This window comes from Coturnix japonica, chromosome 5 (genome assembly GCF_001577835.2).
Source record: "Coturnix japonica isolate 7356 chromosome 5, Coturnix japonica 2.1, whole genome shotgun sequence".
NCBI classification, from domain to species: domain Eukaryota; kingdom Metazoa; phylum Chordata; class Aves; order Galliformes; family Phasianidae; genus Coturnix; species Coturnix japonica.
Window position 1 is genome coordinate 36,389,418 of NC_029520.1, and position 21,692 is coordinate 36,411,109.

The 21,692-nt window shown below is 45.5% G+C and overlaps 1 protein-coding gene and 1 long non-coding RNA gene across 11 annotated transcripts in view; one reads left to right on the forward strand and one right to left on the reverse strand.

Moving 5' to 3' along the window:
• Positions 1-21,692, forward strand: part of NRXN3 (neurexin 3) — an 887,537-nt gene that overhangs the window by 546,222 nt on the left and 319,623 nt on the right. For 2 of the 10 annotated variants that reach the window (XM_015865173.2, XM_032445109.1), the window contains exon 1: positions 16,253-16,919. The exons of 3 other annotated variants lie outside the window; for them this stretch is intronic. In XM_015865173.2, coding sequence (XP_015720659.1) covers positions 16,676-16,919 — 244 coding nt within the window. In that variant the 5' untranslated portion in view covers positions 16,253-16,675. Of the gene's footprint in view, positions 1-16,252; positions 16,920-21,692 lie in introns of those variants that run through there. 5 more of the 10 variants (XM_032445107.1, XM_015865169.2, XM_015865174.2 and 2 more) reach the window with 4 other exon arrangements.
• On the reverse strand, positions 789-16,351 carry LOC116653523. The gene is made up of 2 exons (XR_004307556.1): positions 16,239-16,351; positions 789-1,008 (listed from the first exon to the last, which is right to left on the reverse strand). It is a non-coding gene; the product is annotated as an uncharacterized LOC116653523 (long non-coding RNA).

Below are 21,692 nucleotides of genomic sequence, written 5' to 3' on the forward strand. Positions count from 1 at the left end.
GTTTATGAGGTTTTGTTTTTCCAGTGTAGAAGTCCCCCTTGAGCTAGCTGTGCCAGCAGATCTAGGGGTGACACAACTGCAATGGCATAGTGTGCAGGACTGCTTTGCAATGACCTGAGGTTCTCCTGCAATACTAGCCCTCGTAATTTCAGCATCTGACTCTGCTCATACGGGTTATGTTGCAGTGTACATGGTAGCCTGTGTTCTCAAAGATGATATAATGACTTGAAAAACAAGTTCTATCTGATTAAACACCTTTATGACTTGGGACTGCACATCTCACTTGACAGTGGTGCAGGGTATGGCAGTGCTTTAACACAGTTCTGCTTCTGCATAGTGACACCATTTTGCAGCATGTTTTGCTGAACAGGCCATTGGGTATGATGAGCCCCACAGTTAGCTGCAGAATGAAACTGATGATCCTTCTGATATCTTTCTTGTAAGATCAGAAATTGAATCTATAGTATAGAGCAATTATTTTTTATTTTTTTTTTAATCTGGGAACACTAAGGATTGAGGCTGACTGAGCAAGGAGTGACCTTTGGGATGATACAAGAGCCATGGCTATGCTGTAAGGGAAGGAGGTGATTCATAGAGACTGCTGAGCATAAACTCTGCAACTCTCTAATACTCTGGTTCTATAGAATAACCAGCAGTCTGCCCTCATCTGCTTGTATTTAGCTCTTCTAGCAATTTACTACACCACCCATCTTCCTCAGCATGCCATAGCTACAAAAAAAAAACAAACAACAACAACCAAAAACAAACAAAAACACCCAAGCAATTAATGTGTTTCAAACTTTTATTTATTTGTTTGTTTTAATGGAGAGAGTCCTTCTGTTCTGTGAGAAAGGTCCCTTCAGTCTGTACCCTGGTGGGATTTTCTCATCTTTTCATGTGTGTCCTCTTGCCCTCCCACTCCCCTGGGAAGAACCATGTCCTGCCTTGTGGATGCTGCTGCAGCTGAATGCTGGGAGCTCTGCTGTGGGTCACTGCAATCAGCTGGCTCTGGAAACAGCCAAGGGCAGTGAGCAGTGAGAAAGAAAGCAATTTTTAAATTAAAACAAAACATAACATAACAAAAAAAGAGCAATCCATTTTAGTAAGAGAAAAACATTTGGAAAGCTTTTCACTTAACAAGGTTCTTCTGTGACATTTAGATGCATTTATACAAGTTAAAAAGGAATTTGGCACCTTCCCACCTCACTCAGCAGGCTTAGAAGAGAAAAAGCAAATAAAAAGACAAGATCACTTGATATGTTGCTTTGTCTTTTTCACATGAAGTGTTGTGCCTGTTGATGTTGGCTGAGCACTATTACAGCCCACAAAGGGCTTGATGGAGGAGTCATATTCAGTCAGATCCGGGGCTTTCTTTCTAATGAGGAAAGATAATTATCGTGCCAATCCCTGATGGCTTTTTGCTAGGTGCATTTAATCTGATGGGAGATAGGAGCATCTTCTAATACAGACTTGAGAGTGGGGCCAGCAGGTGTAACAGAGTAATCACTCTGAAGGATTTGTTCATTATTTTCCAGAAAGACAGAGGAGAAAAGTCTTTGTGTCATTGCTTCTTTTTGTCTTCAGTGCTCTTGAGTTCAACTTGTACAGCTTGACCGTGATGGCCCCACTTCTCCAAGCATCTTTAGATATCGTCAGAAATGCTCTCAACAAGCATTTTTAACTCGATTTGACAACCAAGTTATCTGTCTCTCTCCTTCTGTTGGAAAGGGAAAATCTGAGGTGTACTTGATTGGAATTGGATGGTGTGCAGCATCTCCTGAGGCATCTGCTCCCGTGGCTGTCAAGCTGTGTGGGCATGCTTGTATGCTTGCATGCATTTTTTGTTTTACATTACAGATGATATCTTTAGATGTGCATATACCTTTCTGTATTCATATGGATGAATGTACATGTGTCTTTTCTGCAAAAACACACAGGTGCAAATCCCAGGAGAGCGTGCAGATAAGCACATAATTTGGGCGATGTTTACTTACTGTACAGTACTTTGTGCACTCAGTGCATTCATACCTACAAATTTATGGCACCTCTAAAATTTCTGTGAGAGCTGTAACTTTGAGAATTGTCTCATGTATCTTTTTCTCTGTTGCAACATAAATTTGTGGAGTTTCTTTTCCTACTTGGTCTCACAGTCATACCAGAGGGGTTGCCACTGGCTTGGGATTAAGTGACTCTGGATAGCACTGAATAAACTGATTTTGCCTTGGGGAAGAAGGCAAACAGAATTAGGTTGTGAAATACAGAAACTTTAGGAAATTTTGTCTTCCTTTTAAGAGAAGGTACTGAGATTCTCAAGCAACTTGGTCAGACAGAGAAACATGGTAGCTGTAGGTAATGCTTAAATTATAATCTCACTAAGATTTGGTTTAATTTGTCCTTGATTTTACAGTCAATTCTTCTCTAACAGCTCAGTATTTACCGTTTCTGATATGCAGTATGTTCCTACAGTGGAGGTACTTACTGAATGTGGAGACAGCTGGTGGGAACACTGAGGTTTAGATGCTGGGGAAGTGGTTTTTGCACATTAGCTGGATTACTCTAGGATCAATAATGGAAAAGTTGGCAGGATTCACTTGTTGGCTTTAGCTTCCCAGGTTAGCAGCTCTTTGCAGCAAATGGAAGAGTACAGACCTCACAAGCCTGTAGTTTTATGATACCTGTAGGCTTATCACTGCATTGGTTTATATGTGGTTCAAGATTTTGTCCCCATACACTACTAGATCAAGACCAGTGTTATGTCTTGATCACCTAGTCCACCAAATAGGCAATTTTTCTTGCACTGTGGCAAGGTATAGCAGTGGAGAAGAACACCCTGGTCTCTTGATTCATGCACACTATTCCTGGCAACACAAATTTCACTAAACACTGAAGTCACACTGTTGGCTCTGAGGGGAGAAAGCTGTGAGTAAATCTTATTGATCCACATCTCAGTGTCCAGCTGCTGAAACAACTGCTAAAACAGGTGTGTCTAATTTTAGCTTTTGAAACAGCTGGGCAAAGCGTTGTTTCAGTATCTTCTGCTTAAAAAGAAGGCAGGTGGCATTCTCTGAACATGCCACTGTTGAATTAGATCCATTAATATTGTCGAGTCAACTTAACTTAATTCTCCCTGCCTGCTAACAAGAGCACTTTGGAAGGAGTGGAGAAGAATAACAGGGTACCTTGGATAATGCAGAAGGGAACGAGATTGCAGTGTGTGTGTTCTAGCAACAGCAATTTAATCAATTTAGGTGCATCTGTGCTACCCATCACTTTGCTGGCTGTTTGTATTTCTTTTGCCTGGGTGACTTCAGCCATCTATGTGCTATCTGTATTTTTTTAAATGAAGGCATAATTCATTGCAGTACAGATTGCACATGCACTTGAATAGATGTGTGTGAGAGAGAACACATTAAAAAAGCCACCAGCAGCCCTGTTCTGAGTGATTTTGTATTTTGACGCAAAATCAAGCATACAGAGTTGAGGCATGCTGGGAGTAAACATTGTTTTTTTCCTTTCTACAATCCTTTCAGTCTTTAATTACAGGACTTACATGTTATTGTGGATTCCTGATTTGTTTGTGAGGCGGTAACCATCAGTAGTTGAAACAAATTATGTAGTTAGAAAATGCTGTAGTCTGGGTGTTTTGGGTGCTATAAAAATGACGTGTGTATTGGATAATGAAGAGGAAGGAGGGGGCCTAATAATTAGATGCCTTGAATTCTACCTTGGCTACTCATGTCACATTATACTCCTGTCACTACAGCAGGGTTCGAGAGTGATACATTCTTCCAAAAAACAAGTGAGCACACTGTAGAAGTGAGTTCTAAGCAGCAGAAATGATGGATTGCTACCAGTGCATACTTTCATATTGGTCTGTTTATGTCTACAGGAGCAATGACTTTGAAAGCTAGCTAATTTGTGTAGTGGACTGTGGATCCTCATAACCACTGCTAGGAAGAAGTAGCGAGGGTAACATACGCTATTTAAAAAATGAAACATTTTGTTCATATTCCTTAGCAGCATCTGATTGTGCTAAAGAGGGTATAAGTAGCATCTAGCTCCTCCAGATGTCAGCTATTTAGAGACACACACACCAGAAGTTCCGTGGACAACAAATGACTGAGTCCCACGCAGGATGCTCTTCTTGGCAAATGGGAGTGAGTGGGTGAGCCTGTGTGTGTGCGTGTGCAGGATGGGAAGGGCAATTACAGAAATGGGAGGCTGAGAGAGAAAAGCAGAGATGGATGTAGGTAAAAATACTTGCTAAATGCCAACTCTCCCACTTGGATGGTGTGGGATTTTTGCCCAGCATAGTCTTGGTGCGTTGTCTAGTCTGATTTTGATGCTTTAAACATTTTTTTATCATGACGTATGTAACCTAAGCTATGCTAAGTTCTGTATCAGCATCTAGGTATGTATTATCTTCAGCCTGTAAATAGCGACCCAAGAAAACCCTGTGATGAGTGTGATTTGTTGCAGTACCACATTCCAAGAAAAGAACTTTTGCTGAAGAAGCTTTTCAGGGACATATTTCTTCAGATTAAAGTTTTGTTAAGAAGTTCCCTAAAGCTCAGCAGTGTTTCTGGGAATGAGTCTCACAGAACTTGTGTATTAGAGGCTGGACTGGAGATTTTCCTCAGATACTACAGATCCAGGCTGTAATGCTGCATCCTGTCAGGAAAGGGATCCGAGTCTGCATTTCATGTATTCCCTGAATGCCCTCCCTTCAGACCTGTCAGGTCAATCTCTTCTTGCCTGGTGTATAGTTCATAGCTTTTAATGATCTCTAACAATGGGGAGTGAGCTTAGCTGGTAAGATTAAACTGGAAAGAGTGACTGTCAGCCAGAGTTAGGGGCTTTATCTGAAAAGGAGGAAATGCCTGAATCAGAGGATCCAAACTGTATGCCTGTATGCCACATGTCTGTCTTAACCAAGGGGTTCATAGGGGATAGTTATGGCTGTTCTTGCTTTTCATGATTTCCTTTGAAAAGTGTTAGTTTTTAATTAGTTTGACTAATAAGTTTGACTACCAAAATCTCAATTTTCTTAATAAAATGGAATTGCCTTTTCACTTACCCTGCATGTAATGCACATTGTTCACTTGAGTCAGATGTAAGAAAATGGCAAGCTGGATTTTTGAAAGCTTCTTTGACAATGAAAACAAGACACATTTTCAAAATTGACCAGTTTCTGTTTGGAAAATCAAGTATCAAATGTCACAGATCATTGGGTGAGGATCACTGGCTCCTCCTACTCTAAATAATGGCTCCTGCGATTCTTTCCCTTCCTATCGGATTTTTATATAGTGCTGAAAAACAGGATCCATTTTCTTCTCATTACTACTGATCAGCAGGGAATAAGCAGTGCTGATAATATAATAATAGAGTAGAACACTGCTCACAAAAATGGTGATATTGTGAAAACAAATGTTGTCTTGAATTTTGTCTCAGACATATGTGCAAGATTGTTCCTTACAGGCTTTTTAAAATCCTACTTAAATCCAAGTAGTGAGACTTCTAGCACTTTCTTTAGGCATATTTATCCCTGAAGAAAGTGGAAGTGCACTGTCACACTGGCTTTGGTATTTACTTTTGCAAAATGCTTTCCTGCTACCTCAAAATGAATTTGATAATTTATTTCTCTTTCTCCGTGCAATTTCAGTTTAGTGCATGGCTCTGATACCAGAGCAATGTTTACATGTGGGGAAAGACTGGCAGTCTCCTTGTGTTTTAGCTCCAGCCAGGCTGGGTCTTGTTACAAGCACTAAATGAAACCTTCTGTTTGCAGTGGAGAGTAATACTCGATCAAAGTGGCACAGAATTACTCACCTCTGAAAGTTTCCTTCTGCTGCTGCTATTTCTATAGTCCTTTAACTAAAACGTACCTCATTACTGTACATATATAGTACAGCTGAATTGACAGTCTTTCATGCCATATTGTTTAGCACTAGTCCTTGTTTTACAAAAGGTTTATTTCAATATCACCCTTAGTGAGAAGTTGGCGTATTATAACTTAATTGATCACATCACCCAAGGCTATAGTGCACTAGAGCAGAAGTATAGAATCACAGAATGGTTTGGGTTAGAAGGGACCTTTGAGTTCCATCCCCCCTGCTATAGGCAGGGACACCTCACTCTAGACAAAGTTCCTCAGAGCCCCATCCAGCCTGGCCTTGGATACTTCCAGGGAGGGGGCATCCACAAGTACACCATTGTTTTAGCATGGTCTCCTAAGGAAGTGGTACTTACAACCTTGTGTAGCCATTGTCTCCTTGATTGTCTGGCCAACAAATACTGACAGGAATCATAGATCCATAGAATGGCCTGGGTTGAAAAGGACCACGATGATCATCTAGTTCCAACCCCCTGCTATGTGCAGGGTCACCAGCCACTAGACCAGGCTGCCCAGAGCCACATCCAGCCTGGCCTTGAATGCCTCCAGGGCATCCATAACCTCCTTGGGCAACCTGTTCCAGTCCATCACCACCCTCTGTGTGAAGAAGCCCCAGAGATGAATTCCTACAGCACCTTCCTCATCCCTGCTGCTCAGGGCTGCTTTTCCAGCTGATGGGCTCACAGCTCTGAACTTGCACAGAGAAGAGATGACCTCATCTCTTCTCTGCAAGAAGGGCATGAAGGAAAAAGGGAAGGTGTTTCAGGGAAATGAGAAAATAGAACACAAATCTGAGAATGTCAGGAGAGAGAGAGAAAATAAGAGGAGAGCAGAGTGTGATATGGTGAGGTTATTACAGTGATAAAGGGGAAACATGAAACTGAGTTTCCCACTCATTTATTTCTGTAGTTCCACTGTTTGCAGAACAACTTCTTTCTAAATAGACAGGAATATCAGATGTCCTCCTTTAATCTGCCTACTGCTAAGTTTCTGAGGATGACATCCAGTGTAGGAGCTGGTAGTAGGCAAGAAGCAACTGAGTGTCAGTGCAAGAAAAGGTGTTATACCAAGCACCTGTATATCTGTGTGTTCTGTTGATCACATACTGTTGTCTGTCTCTTTTATGGGTTTTTGGTAGCTTGGGTTGTCACAGAATAGCTATGTTCTGATTTCTGTGCAGGAGGAGATGAGAATGCAGGGATGAAGACAGTGACAGTGTGACTCAGAGTTAGTCATCCCGAAGACCACTCAGTTTTCTTTTATCCCCAGGATAGCCACCATCCTTCTGCCAGTACCCAGGAGGAGTCAGTGACAGCTATGCTGAATGCTCTGTTTTGGTGACTGATAAAAAGAGAACAAGGAAGCAAAGGGGAAGGGGATGAAACATCTAGATTAAACTATGCATACTTAACCTTAAGGGATGTCTTCAAGGATGCATTGGTCCAGAGTGCAGATGGCTTCTGAATGACCAACAGAAGTTCTGAAGTAGTGGAAAAAAAGTGTGATCCTTCAAGTGAGCTCCCTCTGAGCAGCTCGTAGGTATTTCCTTGTTTTCCTCCTTTTCTGGTTTTTCTGTAGTTATCCTCATTAATAGTGTGAGAAAGTGATAAGAGGCTCCAGAGGAGAGAGAGGAACAGAAATACATGTGCATGCACATGCGTTTGTGTGCATCTGACTAGTTAAAACATAATCCCTGCGTCCCTATAATTAGTTTTTCCCTTGATGCTTTACAGTGAGTAGCTGGAGTTTTTGTCTGTCCTGTCCAATAAATAGCACATCCGTGTTGGGAGCAGTTTATGCCTTATCTCTTGTACACAGCCTATCAATAAGGAAGCATGCTGCTCTTCCCCTCCTTTATTTCCTCTTCATGATTTTCACAGTTGCTTGGTGGTTATAGCCTATGTATTCCTGATGCTCTGGTGTTAGCCTTTGAGCTCCAATTGGGCTGTTTTACCGTTGCGTGCCTCCCCCTACTCTCCTCAGCTCTATACATTTCTCAGAGACAAGGAGCTGGATAAAGGAAAGTGTTGTGTTTGAGAAAACAGCCTTTGTGCATCCATGTGACTAGCACACCGGTGTCTGAATCACAGTCAGGGTAGTTTATCTGACAAGGCAGGGGAACTGCTGTTGTCTCATGAGACCTGCAATGCTGGATGAGCTTGTGGGGGTGGAGTGAATCCTGAAGCCCTGGGGAATGGAAGAAGGGGGGAAGTGCTTTGCAAGTGAGGTGTTTTTAAAGTACTTCATGCTCCTTACATCTGTTCTCACTATTGCGCTTTTGTTTGGCTTCTCCGCTAAAGACCAGGTATCCCAGTAAATTCTCTGATCAGGAGACACCAATGGACATGTGCTGTATTTTGCTCTGACCTGTTTGATTTGTGTGGCTTTGCTGGGTGCCTTGAAGCCAGAGGTTGGCCTTGGTGGCATGAAAAGCACCAGCGTGGAATGGGAACTTGATTCTGTACTACCACCCATCCCATAGCAGCATGCCACAGTGACCTATGCCACATTTTCTGAGATGCAAAATCTATTAAAAATCTCAGTGCAAAAGCTGCTCCCAGGATCAGGGCTTACCCTTTCGACTTTTTCCACTCCCTCCCATCTCATTTCACCATTCTTTTTGTGCATTCAGCAGGATGTCCCACCTATGTACTGATCTTGTTCTTTGTCTTGCAACTTCATGTTACTTGGGTGCTTCCTATGTGCAAATAAACACATGGTTTTCTCATTTGATATTCATGCTGCTCAAAAATTTAGTGAAATGTCATACCATAGAAGTATTGTGATATATTATTAATCATGCCCCACCCTGGAGGTGCTCAAGGCCAGGTTGGATGGAGCCCTGGGCAGCCTGATCTAGCTGGGGGTAGCCCTGTCCATGGCGAGGGGCTGGAGCTTGACAATCTTCCAACCCAAGCCATTCTATGATTCTGTATATCCTATAGTTATTATATTTCCACACATTTTTTTTCTGGACATAAGGAAAGTTGATTTTAGCTCATTTAAGATTTTTAATTTTTAGATGTCAGAATTCACTTCTTCAACTACAAAAGATTTCTGAAAAGAATAAGAAACCACCACAGTAATTCTGCTGACAAAGAAAGTTGAGCACCAGTGTACAGAGAGCTTCCAGAAGCATTGATTCTTCCTCATTTCAAGTTAGACAGCATCATCAAGAATGTGAAGGTTATTCTGCCTTGGAGCAGAGGGATGGACTAAGAGGCTCCTGCCTCTTAAGGCAGGCAGACTAAGAGGCTCCTGCCTGCCTTGTCTGTTATCAGCCCAGGTGTTTGAAGGGAAATTTATTTTCCTACCATGGTTGAGAGCAGCTAGAACACATACTGTGCCATGCTTGGGCTGTGGCATACCCATGACATGATCATGTAGCATGGGCATTATTGGTAGCAATGGCTGCTTCCTCTGGACAAGAGCCCATCTCACAGGCCAAGCGACTGCTACAAACCAGCAAGTTGGTCTGACATGGGCTGTGCAGCATGGGCTCTATCAGAGTTAAAAGCAGAAGAATCATTCTTCACATTGTCTCCTTTTGTCCTTCCATTTTTTTTTAGCTTTGGCTGCTCTGACCTTCTTCTTTTCTTCATCTTCTGCACACTGACAAGGTATACATCTTAGGAAATTACACCTATCAGCAGCTCCCACACGAGCAGGCTTGGCCACGGGAGATGCTTCACTTTTAGTCTGGCTGGCAGTGAGACACTTGTATCACTGAAAGATTTTCCCCCTACATCTTCCTTTGCTTTTCTTTCAATTCTTTTTTTTTTTTTTTTTTTTTTTTTTCCCCAGCAGTTGGAAGACTACAGCAAACACCAGTCACCTGGCAGTTATTGCTGTGAGATGAACAGGTGATTACAGGCAAAAGCCAGGGAAGATGATAGGTGGAAGAGAGGAAAGAAGCAGAGGGGAACCTCTGCAGTGTCTATTAGAGAGCTTGCTTTTCATTAGCACACAAGCCAGTTTAGAGGAGCAAAAAGCAACAGTTTTTCCAGCTTTTCCTTTCTGTGCCAGACAAGATTTTTTTGAGGGTAAAAGAAAAAAAAAAAGTCTCCCTTCTGTTCTCATGGGTAAAAATTAAAAGAGTTCCCTATTTATCACAGCAGAAATTTTAGCTCCATCTATTTCTTTTCTCTTTCTAATTCAGCCTTTGAGGTACCATTTCAGTTTTAGAATTCAGAGCTCTTCAGAAATAATTTCCCCTTGCTTTTCTTCCACACTAAAAATTCATGCCATAAATGTTAATTTTGCAGTGTTAATATTTAGCACTAGCACGGAAGGTGCTGGACCAGCAGCCCTTGGACACCTAAATCTAGACCTAAAGAATAGTGGAGCCAAGACAATGATAGGTCACGTGTTCTCTCTTGAACTCTGCTTATGTATCTGACATCTTGCTGCTGGGGGGATCAACAGCAGCAAGGGATTGCAGCAGGGTTATCCCAGGCAAGGTTCACACCTAGGCTGGTAACAGACAGCTAGCCTTACTGGCCAACACTAATTCCAGGCATAGGGAGAGAAAGGTACACCTATACTTTTGTTTCCACAATCACAGTAACTACTTACATCCATAGTATCTGTTGCTAGGAGTTATGCTAGAGATGAATTTGGCTCAGTATAAAACCTAGCTAACTGCAGAGTTGCCTGTCTGTGAGAGGGGCTGTTATCAATGATGGATGTGTAGTTCTCAGCTCATGCTACAGGTCACTGCCATTTTATTATGGTATCTTCAGTGAAACATAGGTAGTAGTGGTACTTAAGTGTGACCTCTGTGACAGAAGCTTCAGGAAATGAAATCCATCAGGCTACTCTTTTACACTGGGAGTTGAATTGCTATCAAAATTGAAGCAGTGGGCAACCCTGATTTCTTCAAATTCGGACATTCTTTGAAGTTCTGTAGCCTTTCTGAGCTTGTAAAACCATTGATAGAAAGGCACATTGCTTTAACAGGTACAAGAAATAAAAGTAGCTTCTGTTTCTCTGCATGAGGAGATTTGAGAGCTGTCACTGAGCCTAGCCTGTACTAAAAGTAAAAGGGGTAGATGCTCTTCAGAAAGCTCTACAGCCATGTCAGAGTGGTTTCCTCATGTGAGATGAGTGTGTTCAGCACATTGCTGCCAGAGCACAGCCTGTTTAGCACACTGCAATAGAGTACTCCAAGTGCAGAGGTTAAGGCCCTTGTGAGATGAAAGGGGACATGCTGGATACTTGATTAGAAGAGATCTTTATAATAGTTGAAGTAAACCAAACTTAGATATCCTTCATTTAACACAAAGCATTTTCATAGTTACTGATTTTGCTGAAGGTCTGGAGTATGAAAAGAATCTTATCCTAATCAATGGCAGCATTTGGAAAGGGGAGGCTTGCTGGGGCCATGTGCAGATGTCTGAGGGGTGTACCCGGAGAAGACAGAAAGAAGATGTATAATCTTGGGGCTAAGAGCAGTTGCTATAGGCACTCCTTTGTAAAGTCACTACTGCCAATACCTAAACCTTTCCACTCTCTTAGGTTTATAGAATAGCATATTGGAACCAAAAAAGAACTGCCTGCTCATAAAGTTGGCCCAACAGATGTTGGTTCTGGCCTCTCCAGCAAGACTTAAGCTCTCCAGGGAAGGGACTGTCTGCTTCTACAGTTAACATAGTGCTGAGTACACTGAACTGTCCTTTGTACATTAATCTAGTAAACAGGGCCAATTCTAACCTTTTATTATCAGTCTGCATTAGCAAATTCCAACATTACCTCTTTCCAAATTACAATTGATTAATGCTTATGAAAATGAGATGTTCCTCCCGCATTTATTCTTACTTGTTTAAACCAACACTGGGCAGTCAATGCAAAATTTCAGAAAATATCTGAACTTCTTAAGATTTCTGGTCCACAGACTGGACTCTTGGCAGAAGTGAATCTATGTCCCTCAACTTGTCAGAGCTTCCCAATGGTTATTATTGCTTTGGGCTAACTTCCTGCTAGCCCAAGCTCACAGGTTGCAATCAGCTTGCATTTCTCTTCTCCTGAATGAATGTCAAGCATCTGATTGCCCTTCGCTGATGTCAGTCTGCTGGATCTGTTGAATTTACTCACCCTGACATAAATGAGAGAAGAACTAGGCTCCAAAGCTGCTGTATTAGTTGCTTATGGCAAACCATGGTCCCTGGGGGCTGAGCTGGAAAGGGAATTAGGCCTGCCCTGTGTCACTAGTAACAGAGGCTTATGTCTCAGCTGTTGCAGGTAACTTGACTTAACTGCATGCTGAAGGAAAACATGGAAGCCCTGAAAGCTGATTGCTCTGAGCTGGTCGGACTGCTGCTGGTTGGTTACATGCAGAAAAAGCACAGCACAGTAGTGTTGCTCTGGTGGGCAGGGGCACTGAGTCTGCTCCAGCACAGCTCGTTCTGCCTACAGTGCCAAGAAGTATTGGGCTTGTGGTCACTGCTGTCCTCAGCAGTATTTGGTAGTTCTGTAAATACAATGGTGCCTGCATTCCAGTCCTAAGCTTTCTATACACGCAGTCCCCTCTGATTTATTTTATTTAAGCTTCTATTTTAAAATCATAAGTAGAACCTGTTCTCACCCTCCGTCTTGTTCTTGGAAAAGGACATTAAAAAAAGAAAAAAAAAAGTGACTATCTTGAATCTTGACACAACCAGTCTGAGTCACAAAAAAGCTTTGGGTCACAGCCTGTTCTTGCTGACCTTACTCTCTTAACCTCATGATGAAGCCTTGCACCAGCTGATGATGTCCCTGATTAGCCTCTATGGGATGGAGCCCGCACTGCCTTCTCCCTGGCAGGCACCACGTATTGCTAAAAACTAATGCAGATTTCCTTTTGGATCTGATTTTAGAGTAGAGCTGGGTGCTTTTTCAGTTCTCAATGCAGCAAAATAAATAACAAAGATTTAATATGAAATATAATATATAGAATCAGACTTGCTGACACAAATAAGGTAGAGTACAAAGTTTTCCAGAGCTTGAAGCCAACTGGGTCTCCTTCTGGGATTCTAAAACCTAGAAACATTTGGTTTATTGTTTCTCATCTCTCAGAAATATGTCGTCCCTCTGCTCTTGTAGTAAAAGAAAAGGGAAAAAAAAAAAACAAAAAAAAACTGTATAAGAAATAAAACTACTTATCTCCTATCTGTGGGGAGCAACTTAGGATGGGAACCAGCGTCCTTGAAAGCACCCATCTCAATTCTGAAGATACCATTACATTTAAAAAGAGGCTATCCTTACCCAGATGAATGTAACAAGCAGGGAAGTAAATGTGACTCTTTTGAAGTAAACCTATTGGGAATAATGTTGCTGAAATTTCACTTCTGGCTCTAAACTTCCCCTCGCCTCCCGAGGGGAAAAGCTGAATTGAAATCTGCCCTCTTCCCACAGTGGTGCTGCTAAATGAATGCGTCACCTGTGAATTACAGGGCAGTAAATACATCCAGTGGCACCTCATAAAGCAAGGCATACTGAAGTTCTGGTGCTTTATGGTGTCACCAGAACCCTGTGATGTATTTATAGCCAGCTTCACAGTTTTTCTGTTGTTTGTTTTTTTTTTTATTTTTATGTTGTACAGATTGGCTCTCTTGGCCTTTCTCCTTTTTGCCCAAGGCAGTTTACCCAGTGGCTTGTAGGAAAGGAAGGTCAGCAGGTAGAACACACACAGGATGACTCCCCAGCATGGGGACAATACACTGCAGCTCTGCTTTTCCTGTTCAGGACTACCAGGCACATTATAGCTAAGGCCAGGCAGTCTGAAATGATGCTCAGGTATTTCATACATCCCCTGAAGGTAAACTAATGCCTTGGTATGAAAGGTTGGTGGCAGTGTGGGTGACACTGTTACTATCTGTATGGGAAATTGGTAATCACAGCCTGAACCTCTGATTAACCAGCTGAGGCAAGTATTGGGTCAGCTGTGGAAGCACAGCTCGACTCCACCTCCTCTAAGACCTTTAAGGGCTGATCACCACCAAGGCAGCATCTCTTGGAGATTGTTCCCTGGTGGAGATTGCCCCAGCTTTTCCAGCCAAGATATTGATATAGATAGGTGAGTTTTCCTTTACAAATAGTGTTTTGAATATTTACCATCATCTTTGTTACCATCTTCTTATTCAACCTTACACTATCATATGTGGGAAAGGGTGAGCGAAGTGAAAAGATGAAAGGAGCAGTGATTTGGGCTGGAGCTTTGAGCATTGAAAGCTCTGCCCTCTCACAGGAGCCCAGGAGGTGGCAAACGTGATGAGGAGCTCAAGCAAGTAGAGAAGAGGATGTGATCCGTTGGACACTTAAATGGCACCTGAGAGCCCCAGGGATGCTGCTCTTAGTTGACAAAGAATGACCTTCTCCTAAGTTTTTCTCTTCTGGCAAAAAGTGGAGGTCAGCAGCCTTTCAGGGCATCTTGGGAGAGGAGGTGGGAGATAAAGTTTAACAGTACAGTTAGGAGAAGGGGGAGACTTCCTCTCCAAGCCATGATGCTCCAGGATATCCTGCAACCTGCAAGGTGACAACTCCAGGGTCCTCAGCAAAGCTCAGGGACAGAAACACTTGAGCACAGATGAAGCTGTCCCTTTCTCTACACTGTCATGCTGCAGGGCACTGCAGGTCTGCCATCCTGACCCATCAGTTTGATGTGCATCCCAGTGAGATGTGCTGTTCAGATCGGAGGATCCCAGGGCCTGTTCTGTTCAGTTCCTGTGTCTATCAAGTACTCATTGGCTTAACACCTCTGAGCCTCTGCTTTCTTATCTGCAGAACAACAAAGTAATACCTAAAGCTGTTAGATGACCTCATTAATAAAAGATTTTAAAGCACTCTCAGATTCTTGGGTGGCAGATGTTGGATAAATTTGAAAGTCATATTCTTGCTTTCCGGATTTAGCACCTACAGTCATTGATTAAGCTCAGAAAAACACTGAAATATTTTTGACTGATTGAGCCACTGGTTTAGATCACTTAAACTGAACGTCTCTAGAAAATAAGCAGTGAGTGTATCAGGGTCAGTGGGAAGCTCCAGATGTAGAACTCGGGCTGACAGCATGATGCACCAGCAGGACTCAAGAGAATGGCCTTAAGTTGCACCAGGAGGGGTTCAGGTTGTTTATTAGGGACAATTTCATCTCAGAAAGAGTGGTAGTACTTTGGAACAGGCTGCCTAGGGAGGTGGTGGACTCTCAGTCCCTGGAGGTGTTCAAGAACTGTACACAGAGGGATATGGTTTAACAGACATGTGGGGGATGGGTTGGTGGTTGTACTGGTTAGATGATCCTAGAGGTCTTCTTCAACATTTATGATTCTGTGAATAGCAATTGAAGGTGTGAACCTGGAATTTGTTTTAGAGAGGTACTTGTGGTATGAGTCAAGCAGGTTTCTGAAGCATGTGTGCACACCCCCAGACGTGGATCTAGAGTGGGAGGCAGGGAACCTGGCAGCCAGGAGCTGTTCCTCCGTCTGGGATGGTGCTCGATATCAGGGGCAGATGAGCCGCTGCCTTTCCCAGCACTTCATACCAACCCCGAAAGTCCCTCCGCTGCTGGTGCCCGGCTTTCCCACCGGGGCTGGAGATTTTGCCATGCACATTGATAGGCACTTCATTACTCGGAGATGCCTCTCCGTGTATTTATTTATTTATGGGCTACGGATTCTGACTGCAGCTCTTGCTCTCAAATACATGGCTGGGGACTCAGGGTATTGTTGAAGGAGCGTTTAAAAGCCAAGCGCATAACACAAGGGAAGCGCTAAGTTACGGTGAGCGCAGCGGGACCCGCTACCGACACCCGGGACCAACCGGGCGGGGCCGGGGCCGGCGCCGGCCGCGTGTGCACGACTCGGGCACATGAATGGTGGGGGTGGAGCCTCCCGATGCCTCAGCCCCCTCCCGGAGCGAGCCAGTCCCTCTGCGGAGTGCTGCCGCCTCCCTCATTGGCTGGCTGCGGCCGGTACATTCGCATACGGCTGGCCCATTCGCGGAGCCGCTTCCTCGGCCGCCCCGGCTGCGTTTCACCTGCGCCGCCGAGTTGCCTGCACTTGGCGTGCCGGCCGCCAGCATCCCGCCCCCGCGCTGGGCACGGCAGCCCCGGCCCCGCTTTTCGCCCACCTGGAGCCTTGGTGCTGCTCTCCCCGGCTCCTCAGGGTTAATCGGCTTCAGCCGTCGGTCGCCTGGATCCGTTGATAGGAGGATAACGAACCAGATCTCTATGTGTGTGTGTGTATGAGCGCGCGCGTGGCTAGCAACTCTGCATTGCAACAGTGCTAGTGGAGAAGCAACAGAAAACCCCCCCTGGAACCGGGATTTAAAAAAAAAAAAAAAAAGAAAAAAATAATAATAATCAGAAATTTACCTGGGGTCTCTGGCTTTTTCTTCTGGTTTTCGTTTTCAGTCGCCCCTCAGCTCGGTGAGGGGTTCCGGGCAGGGAAAGTCCCCGCGGACCTGCAGGAAGCGCCCAGCGAGATTCCCCGGGACCCGCTGCCATGTGCCGCGCTCCTGCGCTTTCCCGGAGTCTCGGAACGGCCGCGGGGCTCCCGGCACTGTAGAGCCAGCCTGGAAGCGGCGCATCCTGTTCTGCTGTGTGCTCCTACCTCCCCCTCCCTCCCCTCCCGCACACGCTCTCTCGCAGACACACGCTGTCTCTCTGCCTCTTGAGCACACACGCACGCCCCAGAGCCTCGGAAGCGGCTCTCCTCTCTGCTAGCATGGGTCCCTTGGCATCATGAACCTTATCCTCTCTCCCTGGCTGGAATTCAGACTGCCCGGCTGTAGGCGCCCCGTGCCTTGACCATGCACCTGAGAACAAACCCCAGCATTTGCCCGGGACGCCGCCCCGCCTGGACCCTGTGGATGTGCTCCCTCTTTTGGGGATGTATCGTCAGCTCTGTGTGGAGTTCCTCTAACGTGGCTTCTTCTGCCTCCTCTTCCTCGTCTGTATCTCAGGCTCAGTACGAGCATCACTTCCACGGCAGCAAGTACCACTCTGTGCCTATCTCTATCTACCGCTCCCCTGTCTCCCTCCGAGGAGGACACGGTGGGTTCCCTCTCTCTTTCTTTCTTTCTATCTCTCTAACGTTTTTGCAGAGCAGTCGGGGCAGCAGAGCAGTCCGGGGAGCACCCTGCGGATGGTGCCTGTGACTCCGGAGGAAGGTCCCCCGGCCCAATTAACCCTCTAGGCACAAGGTCGGGCCGCTTGTCGATCCAACTTCCCGGGAGGGCGGGGTCCGGGCCGGGAGGCAGCGTCCATCCCGCTGGGGCTGGGGGTCCCCCGGGGGCCGGCAGTTCCTCGGCTCTGTGCTCGCGGCTCTTCATTCCTGACCGACCTCGTGTGTCCGCTGTGGGCCGGCCGGTAACCGGGGATGATGCGATGCACTCAGTTTGCCTGCCCGAAGTTGCGGGGTGACTTGGGGAGGGCAGAGAGAGAGGCGACGTCTGTTTACCTTTGCACTGTGCTCCCTGCTTGGAACCCGGCAGTGGATTCCCGGGAAACCCGCGGCAGGAAATTCCGGAGCGGGCTGTAGCTCTGACAGCGAGGGAGAAGGAAAAGGGGGATCTGGGTGATGCCGTGGGAGGGGGACCCGCAAACGTCCTGCCCCTGGGATGCCGAGCAATACAGGACCTGAGCTGCCCCTGCCTGCACTAGGAGAAGCTGGCCTGGGCCTGGCCATCCCGGGGCCCTTTACTGTGTCCCCCTTCTCCTTGTCTCCCCTTTTGCTGCTCCTGACATCTGTCCTACGGCTCCTTCTGACGGGCTAGCTATCCACACAGGGCCTGTGCCGTCCCTGTGGTACAGGTCAAGGGCAGGTCTGGCTCAAGTGAGAACCTGCAGTAGCTCTGCTTGGCCGCCTCTGAGCGTAAAGGCAGCAATAGACTGGAAAGGGGGACAAAGTCTTCTGTCATCCCATCACCAAGCTTCTCCCTCCCATCCTGCCTGCTATCTCCTGTAGCTATTCCTGTAGCTATCCTTTGGGGCAGGGGCAGGCTGAGTTGTCACTTGGGCACAATGGGGGCTGTCTCATGGTCCTTGGGCATTGCTGCAACCGGCAGGGCTCGTGCTGCTAATGATTAATAACTGCTAACTGAGCTTCTTATGGGTGGTACTTAACAGATGGTCATACTGTTTGGCATAGCACTACTTCCCTTCCCTTACTGGGGCCTGAATGTTTTGCGTGCTTTTTAGGTAGAAGGTAAACTCCATAAGCAGGAAATGGACATGCTGACAGGATGCTGCCATGTCTGCCTGCAGAGCTCGCCACACACCTCCACCCGGACCAGTAGCATGCTAGTCCCGAGCTTTTGGTTCTGCAATGCCCTAGGCTCTCACTCCCATGCTGCCAGGCACTGCAGCCTGTCCTGCAGTGCTCACCGCTCCCTGCACCCCCCAGTAGCTCTGCAGAGCACCTCCTGCTGTCTCGGGCTCACTCTGCTGGTGCTCCCTTCTGACTCCCAGTATGTCCTCCTGGCTCCTTTTCTGAGCTAACACACTCTTCAGCTCGTTCCTTGGAAGACCAACCTGTTCTGTGCCATCTGACCCCTTTCTGCTGCTCTTCTGGTCATCTGAGGGCTTGGCTGCAATGTTCCTGGTTTTACCATCTCTGTAACCCTGATCCAGCCCTGCTGGCACACCCTTCCCAGCACCCACTGCAGACATGCCATGCGGCATTCCCACCTGCTCTTCTGGTGCTCTCCTGTCCCTGTGCCTCTCCCGTCAGAGTGTCTTCTCCCTCCCTGCTGACACCAGTTCTTCTAATGCTGACCCTGTGTGGGTGCCTTTTTAGCTGAGTGCTCTGTGATGAAAGGGGGTGGTGAAGGCTGGTGCATAGGTCACTGGTGAGGAGAGAAGAGAAGGATGTTTCAGAATGTGATAGTGGCAAGCCCTGACAAAAACAGCAGGTGATGGTTTGCTGGAAAGTCCATTGCCTGTGTCCTGGTCAAGAAATGATGGTTCTTTTCTCCTTGATGACTTTTCCATCGCCCTGAAAGTCCAGTAAAGCCTCATTTAAGAGACCTGTGCAAAAGCTGTTATCAACTTCAGCGAGAGACAGGCATTTTTCTGTGTCCTCATTGCAGTAAGGAATCAAGGGAAATTGAGAGCTCTGGAGCTCAGGCCAGCACATAAGCCAGCAGGAGAGTTTTTTTTTTTCCTTTCCTAATCATGCCATGTAGCAGAGCTGGCATGGAAGCTGCCTTTGGCCACGAGTAAGGGGAAGAGAGAGAGAGGGAAAAAAAGGACCACATAGACAGCTGGTCCTGTAAACACACACGTGTTTTATTTGTGTGTTCCTTCTCTCTGTTGCACAACAGAGGCCCTTGGAATTTGGTTCTGTGACAGTATTGAGGACTCAGATCCCTGCGAGGCTGTACGGTCTCCGTGCTTATTGGGTTTTGATTCTTTTTCTTTGCTGGAGGAATATAAAACAGAAAGGCTAAGCCCTGCCCTACTGGGTGGCCCCATACTCCCTGACTTCAGAGGGAGAGGGTTCAGCCCCCTCCCACCCCCCCCAACACACACACATACACACACACTGTACTGCCTTCCAGCCCTGCAGTATGACTATTGGTACTCAGTGCTGTATCATGTTGTGCTCTTTTCCTGACACAGTCTGTTTGAAATCAGCAGAAAACCTCGTGGCTTAGCTTGAACAGGAGTGGGCACAGACTTGCAGTTATTGCAGTGCTGGCATAAGGAGAATTAATTCTGCAACTACTGGGCTGCTGCTTGCTGATGCTTGATCTTCAACTTGCAAACATTTGGACAGCTGTAACTCACTGCCAGCAGGTAGCAAACCCACAGAGGCAGAGCCACTCTGTGGGTCAGAAGAAATCAGTTTTCTATGAGAGGACTTTTCCCAGACTGACAGAATCTTGCTCTGCTAAAAGAAGGAAGGGAAATCCATAATTCCTCTTTTTTTTCCTGGAGCACCTTATGGGGCAGAGGGATGAAAGCAGCCTAGCCATGGAACAAACTTTGGACAGTTTTTATTACAAGTCCCCATGTGCTGTGTCCTCCTTTCCCCTTTGGCTCTGCAGCACCCTGCTGGGTCAGCTGCTGTACCAGAGCCTGCAGCAGTGGCTTCACAGCCCCTCTTTCCACATCCTCATCGCCTCAGCTGCTGAATAATGCATGCCTCTGGGTTGACAGATAAAATAAAGAGATTTTAGCGTGTTTTGTCTTAGAGATGAATTAATTAATTTCATTTCTCCTTTCCTCCTCCAGCTATATTCTCTGGCCCTCCTCGATGGGCAGTGGTGCAGGGGTGCAGAGAGGTGAAGCAGCCTGTCCCAGCCTCTACAGTACAGCTGCGTGAGGGCAGCTGTGGGAGAAATAGGGGATGTGGGGAGCATTTCTCTTTTGGTTTGTGCAGAGCTGAGGCTTGCATGGGCGGTTAAATGAGTCCCAGCAAAAAGTGAAAGGTTGTGATGAGGACTGGCTGTGAGCAGTCACCAGATCTTGTAGGTGTAACTGGCAGGCCTTCGTCAGTTCTCACAAGTCCTCTCACTTATGTGAAGCATTTTTGTCTCTTATGTCATTTTTAAAATTAGCGCATGAGAATGAACACTTGGACAAATCAAGGAGGGTTTCTATGAAACAGGGAGTTATTCTGCAAACCAGCATTAAAGCCACACATAAATGTGCCTGTGCACTTTCTTTACAATACACATATGCTGTTCCTTTCTGCTCCTGTAAAGTGACCTATTCCTGAGGCATCTTTGTTACTCCAATCCTGCCTGTATTGTACAATGGAAAACTAATTCCTTATCCCCAGCACTGCCTGTTCCTAGGTGCCAAGCAGGACCTTCCATATTCTCCCATCATCGGGAGATTACTTTGAGCAATGGCTGTAGCTTTAACAAAAGGAAAGAAATCATCCTATACAGAACAGTCAGTGATCCAATAAAATTAACTTCATTCAGACCTTAAATTAGGGTTGCAGTTCAGTTCTGTAGAATTGAAAAGCCAGAAATCTGCTCTCTGTAGCTGGTCCATAACAGCAGTAAAGCCTACGTCTTTTGAAGACAAGTGAATTTGTATCCTGAGTATTCAGATTCCCTTTCTCAGAAACATTAACAATGACTAGTATTTTTAGAGAAAGGTAAGGTCTCTAAATTCCCTCAAGCTGACTGCTCAGAAATGTAAGCATCCAAAATCACTGTCCCTTGTATCTTGACTAAGTGACCACAATTCATCTTTGCTTCCCGGGAGCTTTTCTGAGGAAGCACAGGATTTGGTAGTTACACATTTACGCAAAGGCTGCTTCCTCAGAATGAGTTTTCTATTTGTCTGATGATTTCCATGAAACAGATGGGATGTCTTGACTTCTAATTCTGCTGTCCCACGGAGTGCTTTGTATTAGCTGTTCCCAACCTGGAACAGCATGTGGTTTTCTGTACAATTGAAGCTTAAGTCTGTTCACCTGTACTCAATCCTGTGACATCCCAGTGATCTTATGAGCTCTGGGACAAGAGCAGCCTAACGCTACTGCTGAACCCTGTCACACTGATTTAATATGTGTTTCTGTGCCCTTTGAAACACTGCTCAGACTGGTGCTACTGAAAGTGATGTTACCTGGGAAATGTTCAAAGAACCTTTCTGATACATACTTAGTGCTTACTCAGTACCTCGTGGTACCTTTTGCATAAGTGGGAATTTTAATCCTGAGTCAGATCAGGATTTTTTCTTCTTCTATTTTTGTTTGTTTGTTTTTGTTTTGTTTTGTTTCAATTTAGACTGAAGTGAGAATCCTTCTTCACTTTATTTCTGCCTTTGGATAGTGCAGCCCTGACTTGTCAAGCAAATGTCACATTC